This window comes from Dromiciops gliroides, chromosome 1, assembly GCF_019393635.1.
Source record: "Dromiciops gliroides isolate mDroGli1 chromosome 1, mDroGli1.pri, whole genome shotgun sequence".
Lineage (NCBI taxonomy): Eukaryota > Metazoa > Chordata > Mammalia > Microbiotheria > Microbiotheriidae > Dromiciops > Dromiciops gliroides.
The window spans coordinates 48,315,248-48,332,909 of record NC_057861.1 but is presented as its reverse complement, the minus strand read 5'-3'; the positions used below and the strand labels follow the sequence as shown (position 1 = coordinate 48,332,909).

Below are 17,662 nucleotides of genomic sequence, written 5' to 3'. Positions count from 1 at the left end.
GTCGGGGCGTCTCCGCCATTTTGTGAGTCTATAACACGGAGCCGTTGAGTCGGTTCCTGCTATTCCGGCGCCTCCACTCCGTTCCCTTCGGGTCTCCTCGTGTGCCATGGACGGGTAAGCTCTATTTTCACCCCCTAGAATACTTCTGTCCCCTGCTGCCGCGGTCTTGGCTTTCGCTGGGCGCTCCCTTCTCTTAACCGCCCGACCGGCGGGCAGCGCCGCGGGGACCGCCTCAGCTTGCTCCTCATGGCCGCCACTAGTCACGCTGCCGAGGCGGGCCGGGTGCCGCCGGAGTTTGGGACGGGGACTGTGACCGTGGGGAGGCGGGGGATTGTGTGTGAGGGGCGCGGGCCCCCTCGAGCGTTTGGGGGTTGGGGGGGGGGACAAACGGTTCCCCTCCCCCCTTGGGAGCTCGCGCGCGTGCGTGTTGTGGCGGCCGGCGCGAGCCCGGGCTTCGCTGCAGGCGCCCTTCTTTATCTCTTTTTCCCCTCACTCCCCTCACTAATTTCGATTTCCTTTTTATTCCTCGTACCCCCTCGCCCGGCCTCCCTCCGCCCTTCTCTTCCGGCTGCGGGCTCTTGGCGCCCCTTTTCGCGGCCCCACGCGGTGGCTGTCTCCTCGTGCCTCGCCGAGGCCTTTCCCGCTCTCCTCCCGCGCTCGGGGCCCCTCCCGCCTTCCCGCCCCCGGACTCTTGCCCTCCCCGCCCCCACCCTCCCGGCGTGCGCCTCTCCGGGGTGGAGGCCTCGGCTCCCCTCGGGCTGGGCGGGTGGGGCAGGGGGCGACCCGCCCTGCCCGGAAGGAGACGGGACCGGGGCGGGGCGGGCGGGTCGCTCGCTCGCTTAAGCTGGGCCTCGAGGTCCCGACTTGGTTCGCCCGCCGCCAGAGCCCTGGGGTGGGGCTGCCTTCATTCCCCATGCCCCTCCCCACCTTTAGTTTCGCCTTTTTCCCCAGGAGGAAACTGAGGCTCGGAGGAGTAAGTTACTCAAAGTTGTTGGGCCAGAGAGCCCCGGAGGAGGCCCTGCAGTCTTTGTGCCTCGGTGTATCCCTACCCGTCCCTCCTTCCCTTCCCAGGAGCTCCCTGACGGAGCCTGCAGGACCCCGGGGTGGGAGAGGGCTTCACTTTTCTAAGATGGAAGGAAGGCTGAGGCCCTTCATATCCATTTCATTACCTCTGACCCGGATAATCATGTTTTCAAACTCAATCCATCTGAATAGATGGGATGGGTTTCGTTGGAATTCCTTAAGTCATTTTGTGTGGGGCACTTTTTAAACCAAATATAACTTAGATTTTCATTTGACTTCTGGGGTATGAACAGTAATTTCTGCTTTTTTACACATTTAGAAACATTTGACACACAATTCTGCCACTTAGGAAATGTTGGGCAAGTAATCTAATCTGAGTCTTCAGTTTCCTCAACTGTAACTTGAAGGGGTTGGACTAGATCTGAGCTGTAAACCTACTTTCTTCTACAATTTGCCCAAAGATTGGACTAGTAAATTGGTACAACGGAAAAAGCCTCTATACGTTCATAGAGTAGGAAATCGAAGCCCTGAGAAGGTCACTCAGTGGCTACCTAGTGGCAAAAATTGGACTAGACAAGGGCCTTTAAACTTCTCCATTGGACCCCTTTTTCAGCCCAAGAAATTTTTTTACTCCACCCCGGCTTAATAGGTATACATAACCTATTTTGCCAAATTTTTGCAAAGCGTCCCCCTCCCCCCCCTTTAAGATGCTTTGGACTAGACTGCCACCTTATCTAGGATGTAGTCTTTACACACACTAAACGGTCGCGCCTTTTTTTTTTTTTTTAAATACCCATGGGTCCTTTTACAATTTTAGGGGGAGGGAACGGAAAGAGGCAGCTGGAATAGAAGTACCATCACTATATGAACTCAAACTTTTCAAGGTCTTTAAGTCTTAAAGATCTATTGTACCTCTTTAAAAGAAATTCTCATTTTACTCTTCAGCTGGAATTGTACTAAGAATCCCGATGTTTATGTAGCCAAGGTAGTATTTCCAGAGACTTGAATAAGCCTAACATAAACAAATGATAATAAAGCAAGCCTTGTTTTCGTGGAAGTATTTCAAATTCACTTCTAAGTGAATTGGGTTCAGTGTTCCAGGGTTAAATTTTTATTACAAGAGTTATGTGGTGGGAAAACTAAAAAAGAAATATTGCACTCTTTTTAAAAGTTAAAAAGTAAACTAAACTGTTAAATGCATTTCTCAGTTTAAAAAGAGAAAAAAAGTTACGCTGAACAGAGGAAACAAATTTTGGGTGGGTAATAGTTTTGAAAAGCTTATCTTTTTATCTTTGCAATCTGAAAGTATTTTGGCCCTTCTGCTATTGTACAGGATAGCTTGTGTGGGTCTGGAGTTCAGCCAGTTTTGAGTTGCTTGAAGTTTTTGCTACACTTTAGCCAGACTAATAGTCTGGCAAGTAACATAAGTTAACTGGGACTTTGAGAGATTTGACTTAAATGAATCCTTTCTTTATATATCGTTTGGAAGAAAGACCATTGTAATTGGCATTTGGGGCTTTCGTTTTGTACGCTAATTTGAACTAGCTGTGAATATGAATCCTTGGAGAAAGCCATACACACATCACTCTTTTGGACGACGCTGCATATCCAGCTTTGGAAATTTTATTTATTTTTGACCTATTATCTAATACTTTTTCTTTCCCTGTTCAGTTTTCAAAATATTTTACAACTGGTGTTGCTTTTTGTGTTTGCATAAAGTGCTCTATTTTGGGAAATTTTATATAGTGAGCTCTCCTTTGAGAACATACCAGGGGAATAGCATGAGAAAAAAAATCTCACTATATTGTTTTGACTGGAGTCTGGAATAGGTGGAATTTTTAAAAATGGCTTTAAAAATGGGCATTTTTGGAGGATCCTCAATTTTTAATGCCTAAATGTTATAGGAAAATGAATGACAATGTAATTCTGATGTTCCATGAAGCATCAACTTTTGATTGTCTTTTGATATAATGTACTGTATTCTGTGGTTTAATAGATGAATCCAAATAGCTTTTGGGGTGGGGGATGCGTTTGAAATCTCTTCCTGTTGAAACAATTGGAATATTTTCTATAAAGGCTACTTTATATAAAACATTTCCTGTGTCTGAGGCCCTCCTGAGGAACAGGAAGCTGAAAGAAATGGCTCTGATAACTTCCAGTGCTCAGGAAACTTGATGCTTTCTCCTTCTTTGGTTTTTCCAGGGCTGCCTCCCCATTAATAGTTCTTTTGAAAACAAAATGAGCCCTCTATGACAACCTTCCTTAATCTTTTTATTAGAAAGCAAAGTGCTAAGTGTCCTCAGTTTAATGTTGGAAAAACTGCTGCAAAGAGTTTCTTGTACATCTGTGGCACCAGACCTGTTCAGTTTTCTCAGGTGAATGGTCCCAGTAAGGTTTAATTTGAAGGCAGTTTTTAATGAGTTTTTTTTTAAGTTGGAGAAAAAGCAATAAAATCATTTAAGGAGGAAGTTACTGGGCTTAGCATGTTTAGCATAGCCAGGTTGTCTTGAGATATGGCCATTACGTATAACGAAAATCTTTTCTGTTTAGCTGTTTAAGTTTTTAGGTACAGCAGCTTTGTCATCAACTTGTTGGGGGTGCCCGGGTTAGTCACTTTAATGTTTATTTCAAAAATATATGTGCCAGTTACTTCCCAACAGGAATAATTAAATGCATGTTTTAATTTAAACCAACCTTCCCTACCAAGAGAAAGGAAGTAAATTCACTTTCTCTCAGCCTCAGTTTACTGCACAATGGAATTGACTGTGACTGGACCAGATATCTCCCTTCAGTAGCAGAAACTGGAGAATGGGAAGTGATAAGTGGTGGATCTATACTCCCCAGAGCCTTAATTATGCTAATTAGAGTAGTGCTAAGGTCACCTGGTTGAAATCCCTACCACCTTTGTGACTTTTTGGCAAGTTAAAACTTTATGCCTCAGTTTCCTCTTCTATTAAAAAAAAGATTTTGACTAAAATGTTATATATAGGATCATCTGTTATACAGTCTTCACAAAATTTGTGAAGCGAAGGGCATGGATATGACATTAGATAGCCTGGTTAAATTGCTGAGTCAATTTTAATTTGGATGAAGTCTGTATACTTACTACTTAACTATGAACTTTACCTGCCCTTCCTTTCAATCAAGTTCTAGTTATATTTCTCTACTGTACTTGGCAAGTTCTGCATTAGGTGGGGGTATTCACAGATTTCCTTTAGTTTTTGATTCTTGTCTCCCCTTACCACCACCTAACATCTGTGATACATTTTATGCTCTTACTCCTTATGGAGACAGCTATTCACTTTGACTAGCTTTTTTTTCCTTACTGCTGTGACTATGCTGATTATTGTGGCAAACCTATCTAACCTTTTTATCCTTTTCTTTCTTTTTTCCTACAGCATTGTCCCAGATATAACAGTTGGTACAAAGGTAGGCACTTTTCTCACTTTTCTCCCTGTTACACTTGCTGAGCATCTGATCTAGTTTAGTATTAGCCTTCAGTTGAAAAGATTGAGAACTCTTATCTACCTCTCCATTGTTTAGGTAGATCTCTTGTTGTATTTTCCAGTCCTAACGCTGTGTTCCTACTCTTCAGCAATTTGAATCTAGGAAATAAGGAATTTTCAAGCCAGAATCTTTTTTAAAAAATAATTGTCACCTGAGCAATGAATCAGCATCAAATATTGGAATGTTTTTGGCTGAAAGAACTAGATGTCACCTAATTTGATCCCTGACTGTGTGTTATAATCTTTACTGCTGCAATACCTGTTAATTCTTTTTCCTTAACTGTAAATGCAAACATTAGTTTTCTCCAGTCTCTGGAGAACATTTCCTAAAATTCAAAGTGCTGATAGGAAATTCTTTTATCTGCAAGCACAATAACTAAAGGATGAATTCGCTATCTTAATCTCTTTAAAAATCCTACCCTATATTTACATTTCATTCTTTGATTTTTATCTTAAAAATGCTATTATTATTCAGCAGTGTGATAATGAAAAGAGGGTTGATTTACTAATAGGTGGTCCATGATTTTTATAATCCAGTCTGTCATGTATTAGTTGTGTGTGACTTTGTAATAGGTCATAACTTCTGGGCCTCAGAGTAGAATGGCTTTGTATATTAGGTTACCCTAAATCCAGGTTAAGTATTGTGTGTGTAGGTGTAAGGTGAGGAATCAGGATATCTAGAATGAAAGACGTTTAAAAATATGGGGAGGGGCAGCTAGGTGGCGCAGTGGATAGAACACTGGCCCTGGATTCAGGAGTACCTGAGTTCAAATCTGGCCTCAGACACTTAACACTTACTAGCTGTGTGACCTTGGGCAAGTCACTCAAGCCCAATTGTCTCCCCCCAAAAAGGGGGGGGGTGGGAGAAGTTTTGCCATATTTTCATAAACTTGACATTAAGCATTTTGATAAGATCCTCAACAGAGGGATTACAAAAGAGATGCTAGTTCTGAATTAGCCAAATATCTATTTTTTTACTTAAGCGCCATCCTGAATATTTTATTAGTTTCTTCAACAGTCCCATCTTGAGGAATAAATGTTAAATTAGGGGTGGGGCCAGAGGTTGCCAGCCTGTGCAAGGGATGAAAGGCATATTTGAGCTAGTAATACTTACTATTGCCTTATCCCAACTTTTCCTTGTGAAGGAAATAAAAGGCAAAGGAGTTTCTTAATTGTGGATATTCTAATGATTTGACTAGGATATGAGCTATGCTCACTTTTGTCCAACTTGGAATATAATTAAAGCCCCAGCACCCACCCCCAACAGAATTGATGCTGTTTTCTGCTGCCTCTTGGTTCATTTCTTGGATTTTTGTGTCTCCCCCAATAACTTCAGGGAAAAGACATATTAATGAAGTCAAAAGGACAAAAGTTAAGCTTAATGTCCTGAATTTCATCCCATCAAAAATATTTAGAAATGATCTAAAGCTCCCAGAGGTCAAGAATATTTTTGGTTTCATTTCTCTGGTTTCACATCAGTGCTTTGCACCTAGCAGGACCTTAATGTTTATTGAATTCAGCTTAGGTGAGCCTCAGAAGGGAATGGTTGGCAATTTTTCATTTCCATTTCATAGGGAAAATGATTTAGCAGTTAGTAATGATTTCTCCATTTAGCAATAGCTGGTATTGCTGAAGCCACTTATTCTAGACCTTTAGCTGAAACTATGTCTGGGAAGTTCTACAGAGGTCAGATAAAGAATTCTACAGGTGTCCAACACTGAGTTGTTTTTGTGTGTGTGTGTGAGAATATTGATACAGTCTAACTTTTTGAAAGACTGCTAGTATTTGCATGTTGCACATTCCTCTTAGTGCTAATTTGTGAATGCAAACGAGGTATGGGAGAAGTAAATTGCATCCGCTGAAATACCTTCTTCAATGGAGGGTAACTCTAGTTATAGTGACATGGTCTCCAGTGTGTTTGTGAAGGGCCAAGCCTCAATTCTACTAACAGAACAACTGTTGGCATGTCATAAATTGAGCCTTCCTATTTTTAAGTGTAATACTGTGGAAAGTTGTGTTGTCTTGCTGGTTTGAGGGGGTGAAAAGCTTTGTCTTTGTGAATGCTTTGTTGGAATTTGATATGCTTGCCATAGTACCTCAGTAATAAATGCTCTGGGTCACAAAAAATTGTACATTATTAAAAGCCAAGGTAAATTTTTCTGGAAGGTTAGACTTGTAAGGTCTGAGGGAGAGCAAATTTAAAGATTGTATTATGATGGACAAGCCTATTGACATTATTAGAATGTGGGTGAGCAGTTAACCAGAGGGTCTGACTATATGTGGGTGGCCCTGGGAGACCTAAGGCATAAATTAGTAAGACATCTGTTATAGTGAAATAAAGGACTGAATACCAAGACACCTTGATTCTAGTCCTAAGTCAATAGAGGGAGGTGGGATGGATGCTGTATGTCTGTAGGTGGATAACTTTCTGTGGTTCATTGGGTTTAGAGTAGTAAATCTGGAGAATGCCTCAGACACTTGCCTCTGCTTATAGGCGGTATTTTTGACTTCTATTATATAGGAATTAAACATTTTAAACATGAAGACTTTGGGAACATTGTAAAACCACCAAACTAAGGTCATTTCCTCTAATTCTAAATGAGTCACTGGACCATGGTGAACTATTCATAACTGCCAAGGTTACATTGAATGTTCACATGCTATTTGAAAAATTGGAAAGAGTAAGGGAGGTCCCACAGGACTTAAAGAAGGGCAGATTTAGCTTATGTTGCTGGGCTTATTAATGTATGACTTTTAACCCTTAGAAAGGAAACCTGTGAGTATTTACTCACAGGCCTTGTGAGTCACTTACATGACAAAGAATTGTCAGACCAACTTAGTTTTTATCTTTTTGACAGAGTTACTATAGAATCTAATATAGCTCTAATATACTTGTGTTTTGGCAGCCCCTTTGACAGTTTTATGATAATCTTGTGGGCAATGGTGGGTTGTAACCTATTTGAGTTCCAGGATGGATCATTCTTTCTTTTTTAGTGAGGCAATTGGGGTTAAGTGACTTGCCCACAGTCACACAGCTAGTAAGTGTCAAGTGTCTGAGGCTGGATTTGAACCTCAGGTACTCATGAATCCAGGGCCGGTGCTTTAACCACTGCGCCATCAAGCTGCCCCCGATCATTTTCAATCTGGAAGGACTTTTAGGAGAAGCATCTTTGATCTGAAGCAGCATAATCTGGGACTTTAACAAAAGCATGCTTTTTTTTTAATTAATAAAGTATTTAATTTTTTTCCATTACATGTAAAGATAGTTCTCATCTTTTGTTTATACAAGCTTTACAATTTCAGATTTTTCTCCCTCCCTCCCCTCCCTTCCCCTCCCCTAGACAGCAGGTAATCTGATAGGATATATATATATACACACACACACATATACACATAACATTAATCCTATTTCTGCATTAGTCGTGTTATAAGAGAAAAAATCGGAGCACTGATGAAAAACCTCAAAATAGAAAAAAACAACAGCACCAAAACCAAAAGAAATAGTATGGTTCATTCAGCATCTATACTCCACAGTTCTTTTTTTTTTCTTGGATTTGGAGATCCTCTTCCATCATGAGTTCCCTGGAACTCTTCTGTACCATTGCATTGGTGAGAAGAATATAGTTCACCACAGTAGATCAACACTCAATGTTGATGATACTGTGTACAATGTTCTTCTGGTTCTGCTCATCTCACTCATCATCAGCTCACGTAAGAACCTTCAGGTTTCTCTGAACTCCTGCTCATCATTTCTTACAGCACAATAGTATTCCATTGTATTCATATACCACAACTTGTCCAGCCATTCCCCAATTGATGGGCACCCCCTCAACTTCCAATTCCTTGCCACCACGTAAAGAGCAGCTATAAATATTTTTGTACATGTGGGTCCCTTTCCCCCTTCCATGATCTCTTTGGGAAAAAGACCCAAAAGTGGTTATTGCTGGGTCAAAGGGTAAAAAGCATGCTTATTTGCAGATTATTCTGGGAATAGTGGTGACTTTGCATCTAGAAAGAGCATAACAAGACTAGAACAATAAGCTGAATTTCATGATATTTCATTGGGATCAATGTAAAAGCCCTTTTGATTTAAAAAGAATCATTTAACACCAAATAGACTAGGGGAGCTAGGGAAGGGGGGTGGGAAAGCTTTTCTGGGGAAAAAAATATCTTGCAATAGTAGAATGCAAGATTATCATGAGTCAACAGTGTGACATATTAGTCCAAAAAAGCTCATTTGAGTTTGAGGCTGACTTAATTGATGCATAGAAACAGATTATAATACTGCTCTACTGTTTAACAAATAGCATCCTCAGTTGGGAGGGTGACAAGGGATAAGACACTAAGGTGAAGGAACGAGATACTTGGCTTTGGGAAGCTAACTGTCCTTTGAAGGACTAATGGAAAATTTGTTCTTTTTTTCCCTTAAACCCTCCCCCCAAGCCCCACACCCCCCCACTCCAAAGCTGGAGTATGAGTTAAAATTGCAGGAAGCAAGATAGGCTGTGCATATATTTTCAAATTGGAGGTTAAGTTGACACTAGGGTGCCCAAGAAGAGATTTCTGCAGATACACATTTTGGGCTTCCTTCTCATTGAGCCACACATTAAGCACTCCTGTGTGCATTACAGCCAGCTAGTAGGTTGGTAGATTTCAAAGCTTTTCCACTCATTTAGTCAACTGAGTGCTATGCAGAGGATACAATTAGCTACAAAGATAACTGAGTAGGCATTGTCTTCTTGGAGGTTCTAGTCTAGTAAGGGAGTGTCTAAATTTGATCAGCGTTGCTCTTTGGGAGGAATTGAAGTTTGTTGAATAAATAATGAGGAGGGCATTTAAAAAATATGCTCAGAAGGGCAGATTTTTAGGATAAACTTTTAATTTTCAAAATCATCCCTGTTCCCAGAGAGGATGAGAACCATGGATAGCTTGAGTTCAGGAGTTCTGGGATTTGGTGGCCTAAGTTAATTGGGACTGTCTGACACCAATAGGGTAAACTCTGCCTTTTCTCAGCGACCCTGGGGTGCTGCCAGGCTGCCTAAGTGGGGTGGAGGGCTGGGACAACAAAGCAGTGAGTTTAGGTTGCTCTTCTGGCCTGGGTGAAATAGGGAGTCCCAGGTTTTCAGCAAAGACTTCTCATCAAACCAGTCATACAGAATTGTACTGTTTGTACAAATTAACTTGGAGAAACACTATCATCTTTATTGGTATAGAAATGCAGTTACATTGCATGTATACTCTTGTTCTCCCTTTTATTTAAAATTTATCATAAATATATCATAAAAATTATCATAAATTTTTTTATAATAGTTGACAGGTTAACTTTGCCTAAGTAATCTAGCCATAAATTTATATATTTAAATTTTGTGATATTGGGACACAAGTGTCAAATTAAGGGACTCTTTAACATGATCATCACATGCTGTTAGAATGTGATTACTGTACTGTACACTAAATTTGGTCAGAACTTCGGGGAAAAAAATCAAAATAACCAAGGCACTTCATCTGAGTGTGATGTAGCCTAGTTGCATAGAAATGTTTTTGTGATTGAGCCAGGATTTTTGCCATGGGAACAGCAATTATGGTTTAAGGCACTTAGCCAAGAATGCTGTGAGGAAATTCCAACCCTTCTCCCCCTATCACCCCCTTATTGCTGTAGTTCAAAGACTAAAACTTTTTTAAGCTTGCTGTTGTAGGCATGATCACACATGTATGCCACATGTTTAATACAGCTCTCCCCCATTCTAGATACTTGCTAATTTCTTAATTTACAAGCAATAACCTGTTTTGGGGAGGAAGGGGAGTTGTTAACCTTTGGAAGTGACTTAGAGACTTCTAGTCTGCCTTTTTTCTTTTTTGGTTAGTCTGCCTTTTCTTAAACATGTGTATGCTCACTTCAGTCCTCTAAATAGGGTTTATAAGCCAGTTCATTATAAGCTTTGGATAGAAGGTTCCAAGTTTATAAATTTTTGAGCTGGAAATGTTATTAGACATCTAGCCCCAACTCTTCCTCAGTGGGGAACACCTGGCCCAAATCAACCCTGAGTATCCTAGGATACCTTTCTCCTTCAGGATGCAGCTGCATCTTGGCTTAAAAAAATTTTTTTTTTAGTGAGGCAATTGGGGTTAAGTGACTTGCCCAGGATCACACAGCTAATAAGTGTTAAGTGTCTGAGGCCTGATTTGAACTCAGGTACTCCTGACTCCAGGGCTGGTGCTCTATCCACTGCACCACCGAGCTGCCCCTGCATCTTGGCATTTTCAGAGTCATTTTAGCCACAGCTGACTATTTGAAATTTCATGCTGCTTTTTGAACTGGAAAGTGTTACAGCTCAGCTAGTATTAAATTTTTGTTTAGTTCACCAATGTTTGTCCTCTGAGAGGCCTGTTTTCCTGTACCATGATATCTGGTCTTATATATATCGGGGGGGGGGGGGGTTGGTAGAACTCCTGTTATTCTGAAGGAAGCTTTAAGTTAAAAGGAATTTTTTTGTATCCTGTTGTGCCTAAGGAAGAGTGAGGGGTGGTGAGTTTACATACCAGCTAAATCATTAATCCTGAAGTGGTTAAAATGGCACTTGATTCTTAATCTTCCTGGCTGTAGACTTGGGTGTGTAATATAGTATACAGAGCAGGAAGAACTACATTACTTCACTTCTAGGCTCCAGAATTTCTTTGGCAGTTGAAGGCCACCACACCTTAATATTCATTCTTGTAGCTGGTTTGTTTCATAAAGTGTTTCCATAGTTGCCAAGATTAGCCTTTTTATGCTTTGCTAGGAGGTGGAGCAGTGAATAGAACACTGGCCCTGGAGTCAAGAGGATCTGAGTTCAAATCTCACCTCAGATACTTAGCTGAGTGACCCTGAGAAAGTCACTTAATCACCCCAATTGCCTTAAACATTCAGGGCCATCTTCCAGTTATCCTTATATATATTGCCACCGGACTTAGATGGCTCTGGAGAGGAGTGAGGTTGGTGGCCTTGCATTGCCCTCCCTCACTTAGATTCAGTTTCTAAGCCAAAGATGAGAAGGGGAGGGGGAGTTGAGGAAAAATATTTTACTTCCTCGTAATTACCTGTATGTTCCTCAGCTTCCTGTGCTGATTTTATGTATTTGATCAACTCCCCTTCCCTCCCCCATGCTCCTTTGCCAGTAACAAATTCCTTCATCTTGCAAGTCTTACAAAGTAAGTTGACTTGCTGCTGTGGATTTGGTGTATAATCATGAAAGGCCTGTAAGTTAGCTAGGTGGACCAGCGGATAGTCTTTGTTTGATCCAGGAGTTAGGAAGATCTGAGTTCTAATGTGGCCTTACTTAGTAGCTGTGTGATCCTGGGGCAAGTCATTTTTGCCTCAGTTTTCTCATTTGTAAAATGAGGATAATAGCACCTACCTCTCAGGGTAGTTGTAAGGATCAAATGAGATTTGTAAAACTCTTTAACATGCAGGGCTTACTTAGTCATAGCTGCTTTTGGTACCATTACCATTGATATACACCAATGACCAAACTTTATTTTTTCTTGCAACTGTGCTGGGGGGTACAGGTCTAATCTTGCCTTTTTTGAGAATTCTCCTAGGAAACTTCTGCCTCTGGTATACTGTAAAAGGTCTGCTGAAGTTGAATTAGGAGAAATCTGGATTTGAATTGAGTTCTGACATTTAGGAGATAGCCATAAGCAGCAAATAATGTTTATATATGGGGGTGTATAGACACTACTTCTTGTGGGGGGAAATGGTGCATAAATGTTTCTCCAGGTATAGGCCACATCCCAATTTACTTTGTTTCTTAGGTATCTGCCAGAGTTGTGAATACCCCACTATTCCTCCCTCTTGTTTTCGGTGGGAACAAAATTTGGCCATTGGTTTATAGAACACTGTATGAGCACTTGTAAATCTTAAATAGTTTTAGTATACCTAAATTTTTGACTTGTAGACAGATTTAGCGATTTCTACTTGGTGCATTGTACATTAGCACCAGCTAAGCTGGCACTTCCCTAAACCTCCCCTTTTTTCAGTAGATGAGTTAAGGTCCAAAGAGGTGTAGTGACTTAGCCAAGGCTAAAGAAGTTAGATTCCAGGGGTAGCTAGGTGGTGCAGTGGATAAAGCACTGGCCCTGGATTCAGGAGTACCTGAGTTCAAATTTGGCCTCAAACACTTGACACTTAGTAGCTGTGTGAACTTGGGGTAGTCATTTAACCCTCATTGCCCCAAGGAAAAAAAGTTAGATTCCAACCACTTGTCCATTGTTTATCAGCACTTATAATAGAGATTGAAAATGCCTTAATTTTCTAATTAAGCTACGAAATTCTTATGTCCTTGACTCTCTGCCTACCCTTTTGAATTAATTTTAGGTTAGAATATTGATGTTTCAGTTCATTCAACAGCTAGTTCTTGGAATTCCTGTTTCATATATGGGGGTGAGTAAGTCATAGTTCTGCCCTCACCAGGGTTCACACTACTTGTAGAACATACAGATTATTTGGTAATTTTGGGGGGTGGGCTGTGCTGCCCCAAACTGATTTCTATGAAGACAGTTGGGTACAGTGGAAAAAAGTGGATTTCAAGTCAAAGATCTGTGTTCAAATTCTAACTCCAGTTAATTACCAGTGTGACTTTGGACAATATACTTACCTGTTTGTTTCCTCAACTATAAAGTGAGGGAATTGGATTGGATTTCCTTTTTATTTTTCTGGTCCTTTTCATATTAAAATCCAGGATCATGTTCTAACCTTGACTAAGACTTTTCTGAGGTAATTCTGGGAAAGTGGCAAAATCTTGCATTTATTGGAAAACCCCCAGGGTCTCAGGCCTATATGGCCTACATTAGCATTTGAGGAAACTTTTGATGGCTTATTGTGGAAAGATGCCTGTCTAAATATAGAAAAGTTTCTTGAGGGTCTCACCAAAAAGATCAGTTCCAGCCTAAGCCAATGAGACAGTTCCTTCACAGGAGTATTGATGGAGAGCAAAAATTGTTTGGGGTTTTCTAGCATATTTAATAACTTGAAATATTTTCAGTCAGTCATCTTGGTTAAAGTTGGTTGATATTTATCCTGTTTTCACTTTTCTGATTTTTGAAGAAAACCTAATTTTCATTCATCCATTCACCCATTTCACTTATTCATCCACTTATTTAAAGAAGGCTTCCTTTGGTTCATTCTTTCACTTGTAAAGGTTTATGAGTTTGCTAATTAACGGCCCTGGTAAAAGGGCTTGGGTTTCTCAAAGTTGTCAAATTAATTCTAAGTGCAAGTGTGACTATGTAAGTAAAATGACAGTAAAATTGAATTGAGAAGGATTTTGAAAGGAGGTATGAAGTTGCCACATGAACTGCTTATGTTCCATTCTGTTGACTGAGAAAAGCACACAGGACAGTCCTTGACTCCTGAATTGTTGACCCTGCTTTTGGTTTGGCTAGTATGTTCAATAAATAGATGGGTGCCTTATTCTCAGTGCACAAAGGGAGCTTTTAAATTTTACAATTTTAAAACTATGGCAGTAAAAATATCAACTTTTGAAGCTCTTAAGGGAATTTAACTTAATAACAACTTATTAACAAATTAACTTACTTGTCTTAACTACATTAAACACTTATATGTGGTTGTCTTTACTCTTCCCCTTTTTGTTCCATTTGCTCTTCTGTCATTTGGTGGGGCAATGAGGGTTAAGTGACTTGCCCAGGGTCACACAGCTAGTGTCAAGTGTCTTGAAACTGGATTTGAACTCAGGTCCTCCTGAATCCAGGGCTGGTGCTTTATCCACTGCGACACCTAGCTGCCCCATACGAGTGATTTGTAATTCCTAATCAATGTTCTATGTGTCCACTAAGATAATGCTAGTAATTTGAGTAGATTTGGGGGTCTTAGGGAAAATTACTTAACCAAAACTGATAAGTAGTAGGCTTAAATGATCTTGCTTTTCTAAATAGCAGTAATTTTAATAAAATAGTGCAGTTATGGGAAAAAACCTGGAGTGCAAATGTATGCCTTGTTCTATAACAGTTTTATATGAAATTGTACATAACTTAAATTTTAATTCCTCTTTAGCTTAACTCTTCCCCCTCCCCCCAGTAGTCTTTGAGTAGCCTTCAAAGTAAACAGTATGGATTATGTGAAATGATAATCATTCTAGTATTTTCTTTCAGAGAGTGGTTGGTAGATTTCTTTGCTTTTGCTGGGTTTCTATACTGATCTTCTATTAGTAGGTGCTTTCTGCTCAGTGTTCATTGCCTCAGTTCTCACACAGCTTGTTTTGGTTAAAATTGAATTAGTGAAAAAGTTGTATTTTATCTTTTCCACACATTTGGATTATTGAAGGTGGGGACTGCCTGGACTTGGTGGCAGGGAAATCAAATCTAGTTTCTTTGCAGACAATTATGAGGCCCCCCCCAGCCCCCCCCCCCCCCCGACCTAGTTTGTATCCTAGACACTGAAATGACTGAATAAATAGCGCTTGTATTTTGAAGTGATACAGTTACCCCACTTGTCACTGGATAGTACTTGATAAAAGAGATAGTGTTTCGAGTAATCTCTGAAAGTGTGACAAAGCAGAGGGTATGGTTTCATTGGAGCTGCTGGAAAATAGGGCATCTTCCTGTTGGCTGCATTGCATACTATGGAAATGGAGGTAGCCAGCTTCCTATTCACAAGGAGTTCTTTGTCACCCATTGGATCACTTGCATTCTAGCTTTTTATGTGATAATTCAAGACAGCTAAAAATCTTTGAATTTTTAGCAGAGCTTTGGTTATAAGCGAACACTTAACTTTGACCTATGGTTTGGAACCTCATCATAGATTTTCAGTGGTAGGAGTAAGGATTATTAGGAACTTCTGTTGTATGGACCCCAAGTATAGTTAGACTTGAAAAACTGAGGGGAAGAACCTGGGTACTTGAGAATTTTCTTTCTACTTTCTTCCCAGGCCACCTTTTGGTCACATCCAGGAAGATCTGTTGACTTGCCAGTAATTGCTAGCTAATCATATATCTTATATGACTTCAGGAGAAAATTTAAAAAATTCTTTTGGGACTATCAGTCTTTCTGACTAATCTTTCAGGGAAGGTGCATCCTGCTAATCCTTGTATCTAGTTGACACTTCAGATACATGTGGAACACAGGTTTTTGAATCCATTGAAGTCTACTTTCAAGGTTTAATTTCAGAATTGTTCTGTTCTCAAAGTACTTGAAATTTAGTAAATACAACTCACACTTTTCCTTTTTTCTTCCAGCGGGGATCTGACGAGCTTTTCTCTACTTGTGTTACTAACGGACCCTTTATCATGAGCAGCAACTCTGCTTCTGCAGGTAAAATTGCTAGCCAGATATTAAAATATGGAGAAGACTTCAATAGCCTGTTTGTTCTTCTCTCCCTCGTCATCATTCTAATTGGTTTGCTGGGAATCTCTTTCTAGTAAATAAGAGCCACCTTCATAAGGCTTTTCGTTTGTTCTTAGCTCAAACTCTTAACCTTGGAAACTGAATTTGGAGCATGCACATCACCTTGCTTGAAAGCCAACAGTTGATTGATTTAAGGCGCTTAGGAATTTCTCTAGAAACAGTCTCATGAATGTGGGAATTAATATTTTGTCCTTGGCTTTTTTCTTTACTTGAAATTCATGGTTTGGATTTAGTAAAGTAGATGGTATGATCTGTATAGTCAGTTTCAGCTGGTCCTATGTGGTCTTAGCTGATTTAGGAATTATGCATTGAATTGCACTGTTTGACCTCTGAACCTTAAAGCACGAAACTTAAGGAAAGGCTGCAATTTTATGGGACAGTGAATCTTTTAAGAATGTTTCCTGATTGTTGTACTTGAGGAAATACCTTAGTTTCTTGTACATGTGATTTTTGTAAAGGGTAATTTATTTTATACTACCATCTTTGGGTTTTCTAAATAGGTACTTAAAACAGTTTGGAATTAGGTTTGACTATGAGTTAGAATTTTTCAGTTTTTCAAGAAAACACAAAGAGGTAGAGGAAAACTAGTATGTTGCATTGATTCATCTTAAATCTGGATGCTATGGGAGTTTTATCTAAACAGGATGCTTTCTGGAATACCTTCAGGGAAGGTAAGGGTTGGGTGGGAGAGAGGTGTAGGATCAGTCCATTGATTTTCAGAATGGATCACCTTCCTCAGGATTTATTCTAGTTACTAATGGAAAAGGCTCTTCTGGGGAATCATGAGAGCTTCAAGTATGAAGGGGTTAAATAGTATTCTGAGCAAGCAAGAAACAAAATGAAATTCTTCTAATTTTAAACTAACATTGTGTTTGAAAGCCCCTGGGATTTGAATCCTGGTGTAGAATCGACTGATAACAGGAAAAACAGCTTTTTGAAAACTTCATGTGAACTGAGAGTTGGTCTTAATCGTAGTACAGTTCACTTAATATTCAGGGCTATAAAAACATTTCTTTTCAGCTAATGGAAATGACAGCAAGAAATTCAAAGGTGATAACAGAAGCACAGGAGTCCCTTCCAGAGTAATCCACGTGAGAAAACTCCCAGGTGACGTCACAGAAGCTGAAGTTATTTCCCTGGGATTACCATTTGGCAAAGTCACCAATCTTCTAATGCTGAAAGGCAAAAACCAGGTATTGATGTTTCTGTATTTGGAATATAATTATGTTGCCTAACCTTAGAAAGTTAACCAAATCAATTTAAAATTGCTGTAAAAGCTGTATCTGGCTTGCAGTCAACTATACCGTTGCAGTATTTGGTGGGCCTAAAATAGCACTAAAGATGCTCCCTTTAGCTAGATAAAGGCATGTGTGACAGCAGGTCCTTTTCTGTTTTTTAGTTGTTTTTTGATAGTCCTGGGGCAACTGTTCTTGGAGCAGAGATATTCTGTTCCTTTCAAATCTGTACCCTTGTATAAATTACTTTCCTGGGCTTTAATGTCTTTATCTGAAATATGGTGGTGAAGACTACTAACTTCACAAGTTAAGGTCAAATGAGAACGTGAACACTAAAAATCAATTTTTAAAACAACACAGATGCAAACTATTAAAATTACATTCTCTTCCAATTTTCACCTTTTGTGTGTCTCATGGTTAAGAAAGTCATCCATTCATAGGATAGTAAATGTAGAGCTATGGGGGAATCTCGAACTGTTAAAACATTCCCTTTCCCCCCCA

General features: G+C 40.0%; 1 protein-coding gene across 4 annotated transcripts in view; it reads left to right on the top strand.

Moving 5' to 3' along the window:
* Positions 1 to 17,662, top strand: part of PTBP1 (polypyrimidine tract binding protein 1) — a 29,988-nt gene continuing 12,326 nt past the window's right edge. For 2 of the 4 annotated variants that reach the window (XM_043976368.1, XM_043976359.1), the window contains exons 1-4: positions 1 to 114; positions 4,422 to 4,452; positions 15,758 to 15,833; positions 16,947 to 17,119. In XM_043976368.1, coding sequence (XP_043832303.1) covers positions 107 to 114; positions 4,422 to 4,452; positions 15,758 to 15,833; positions 16,947 to 17,119 — 288 coding nt within the window. In that variant the 5' untranslated portion in view covers positions 1 to 106. The remainder of the gene's footprint in view (positions 115 to 4,421; positions 4,453 to 15,757; positions 15,834 to 16,946; positions 17,120 to 17,662) is intronic. The other 2 variants (XM_043976379.1, XM_043976389.1) reach the window with 2 other exon arrangements.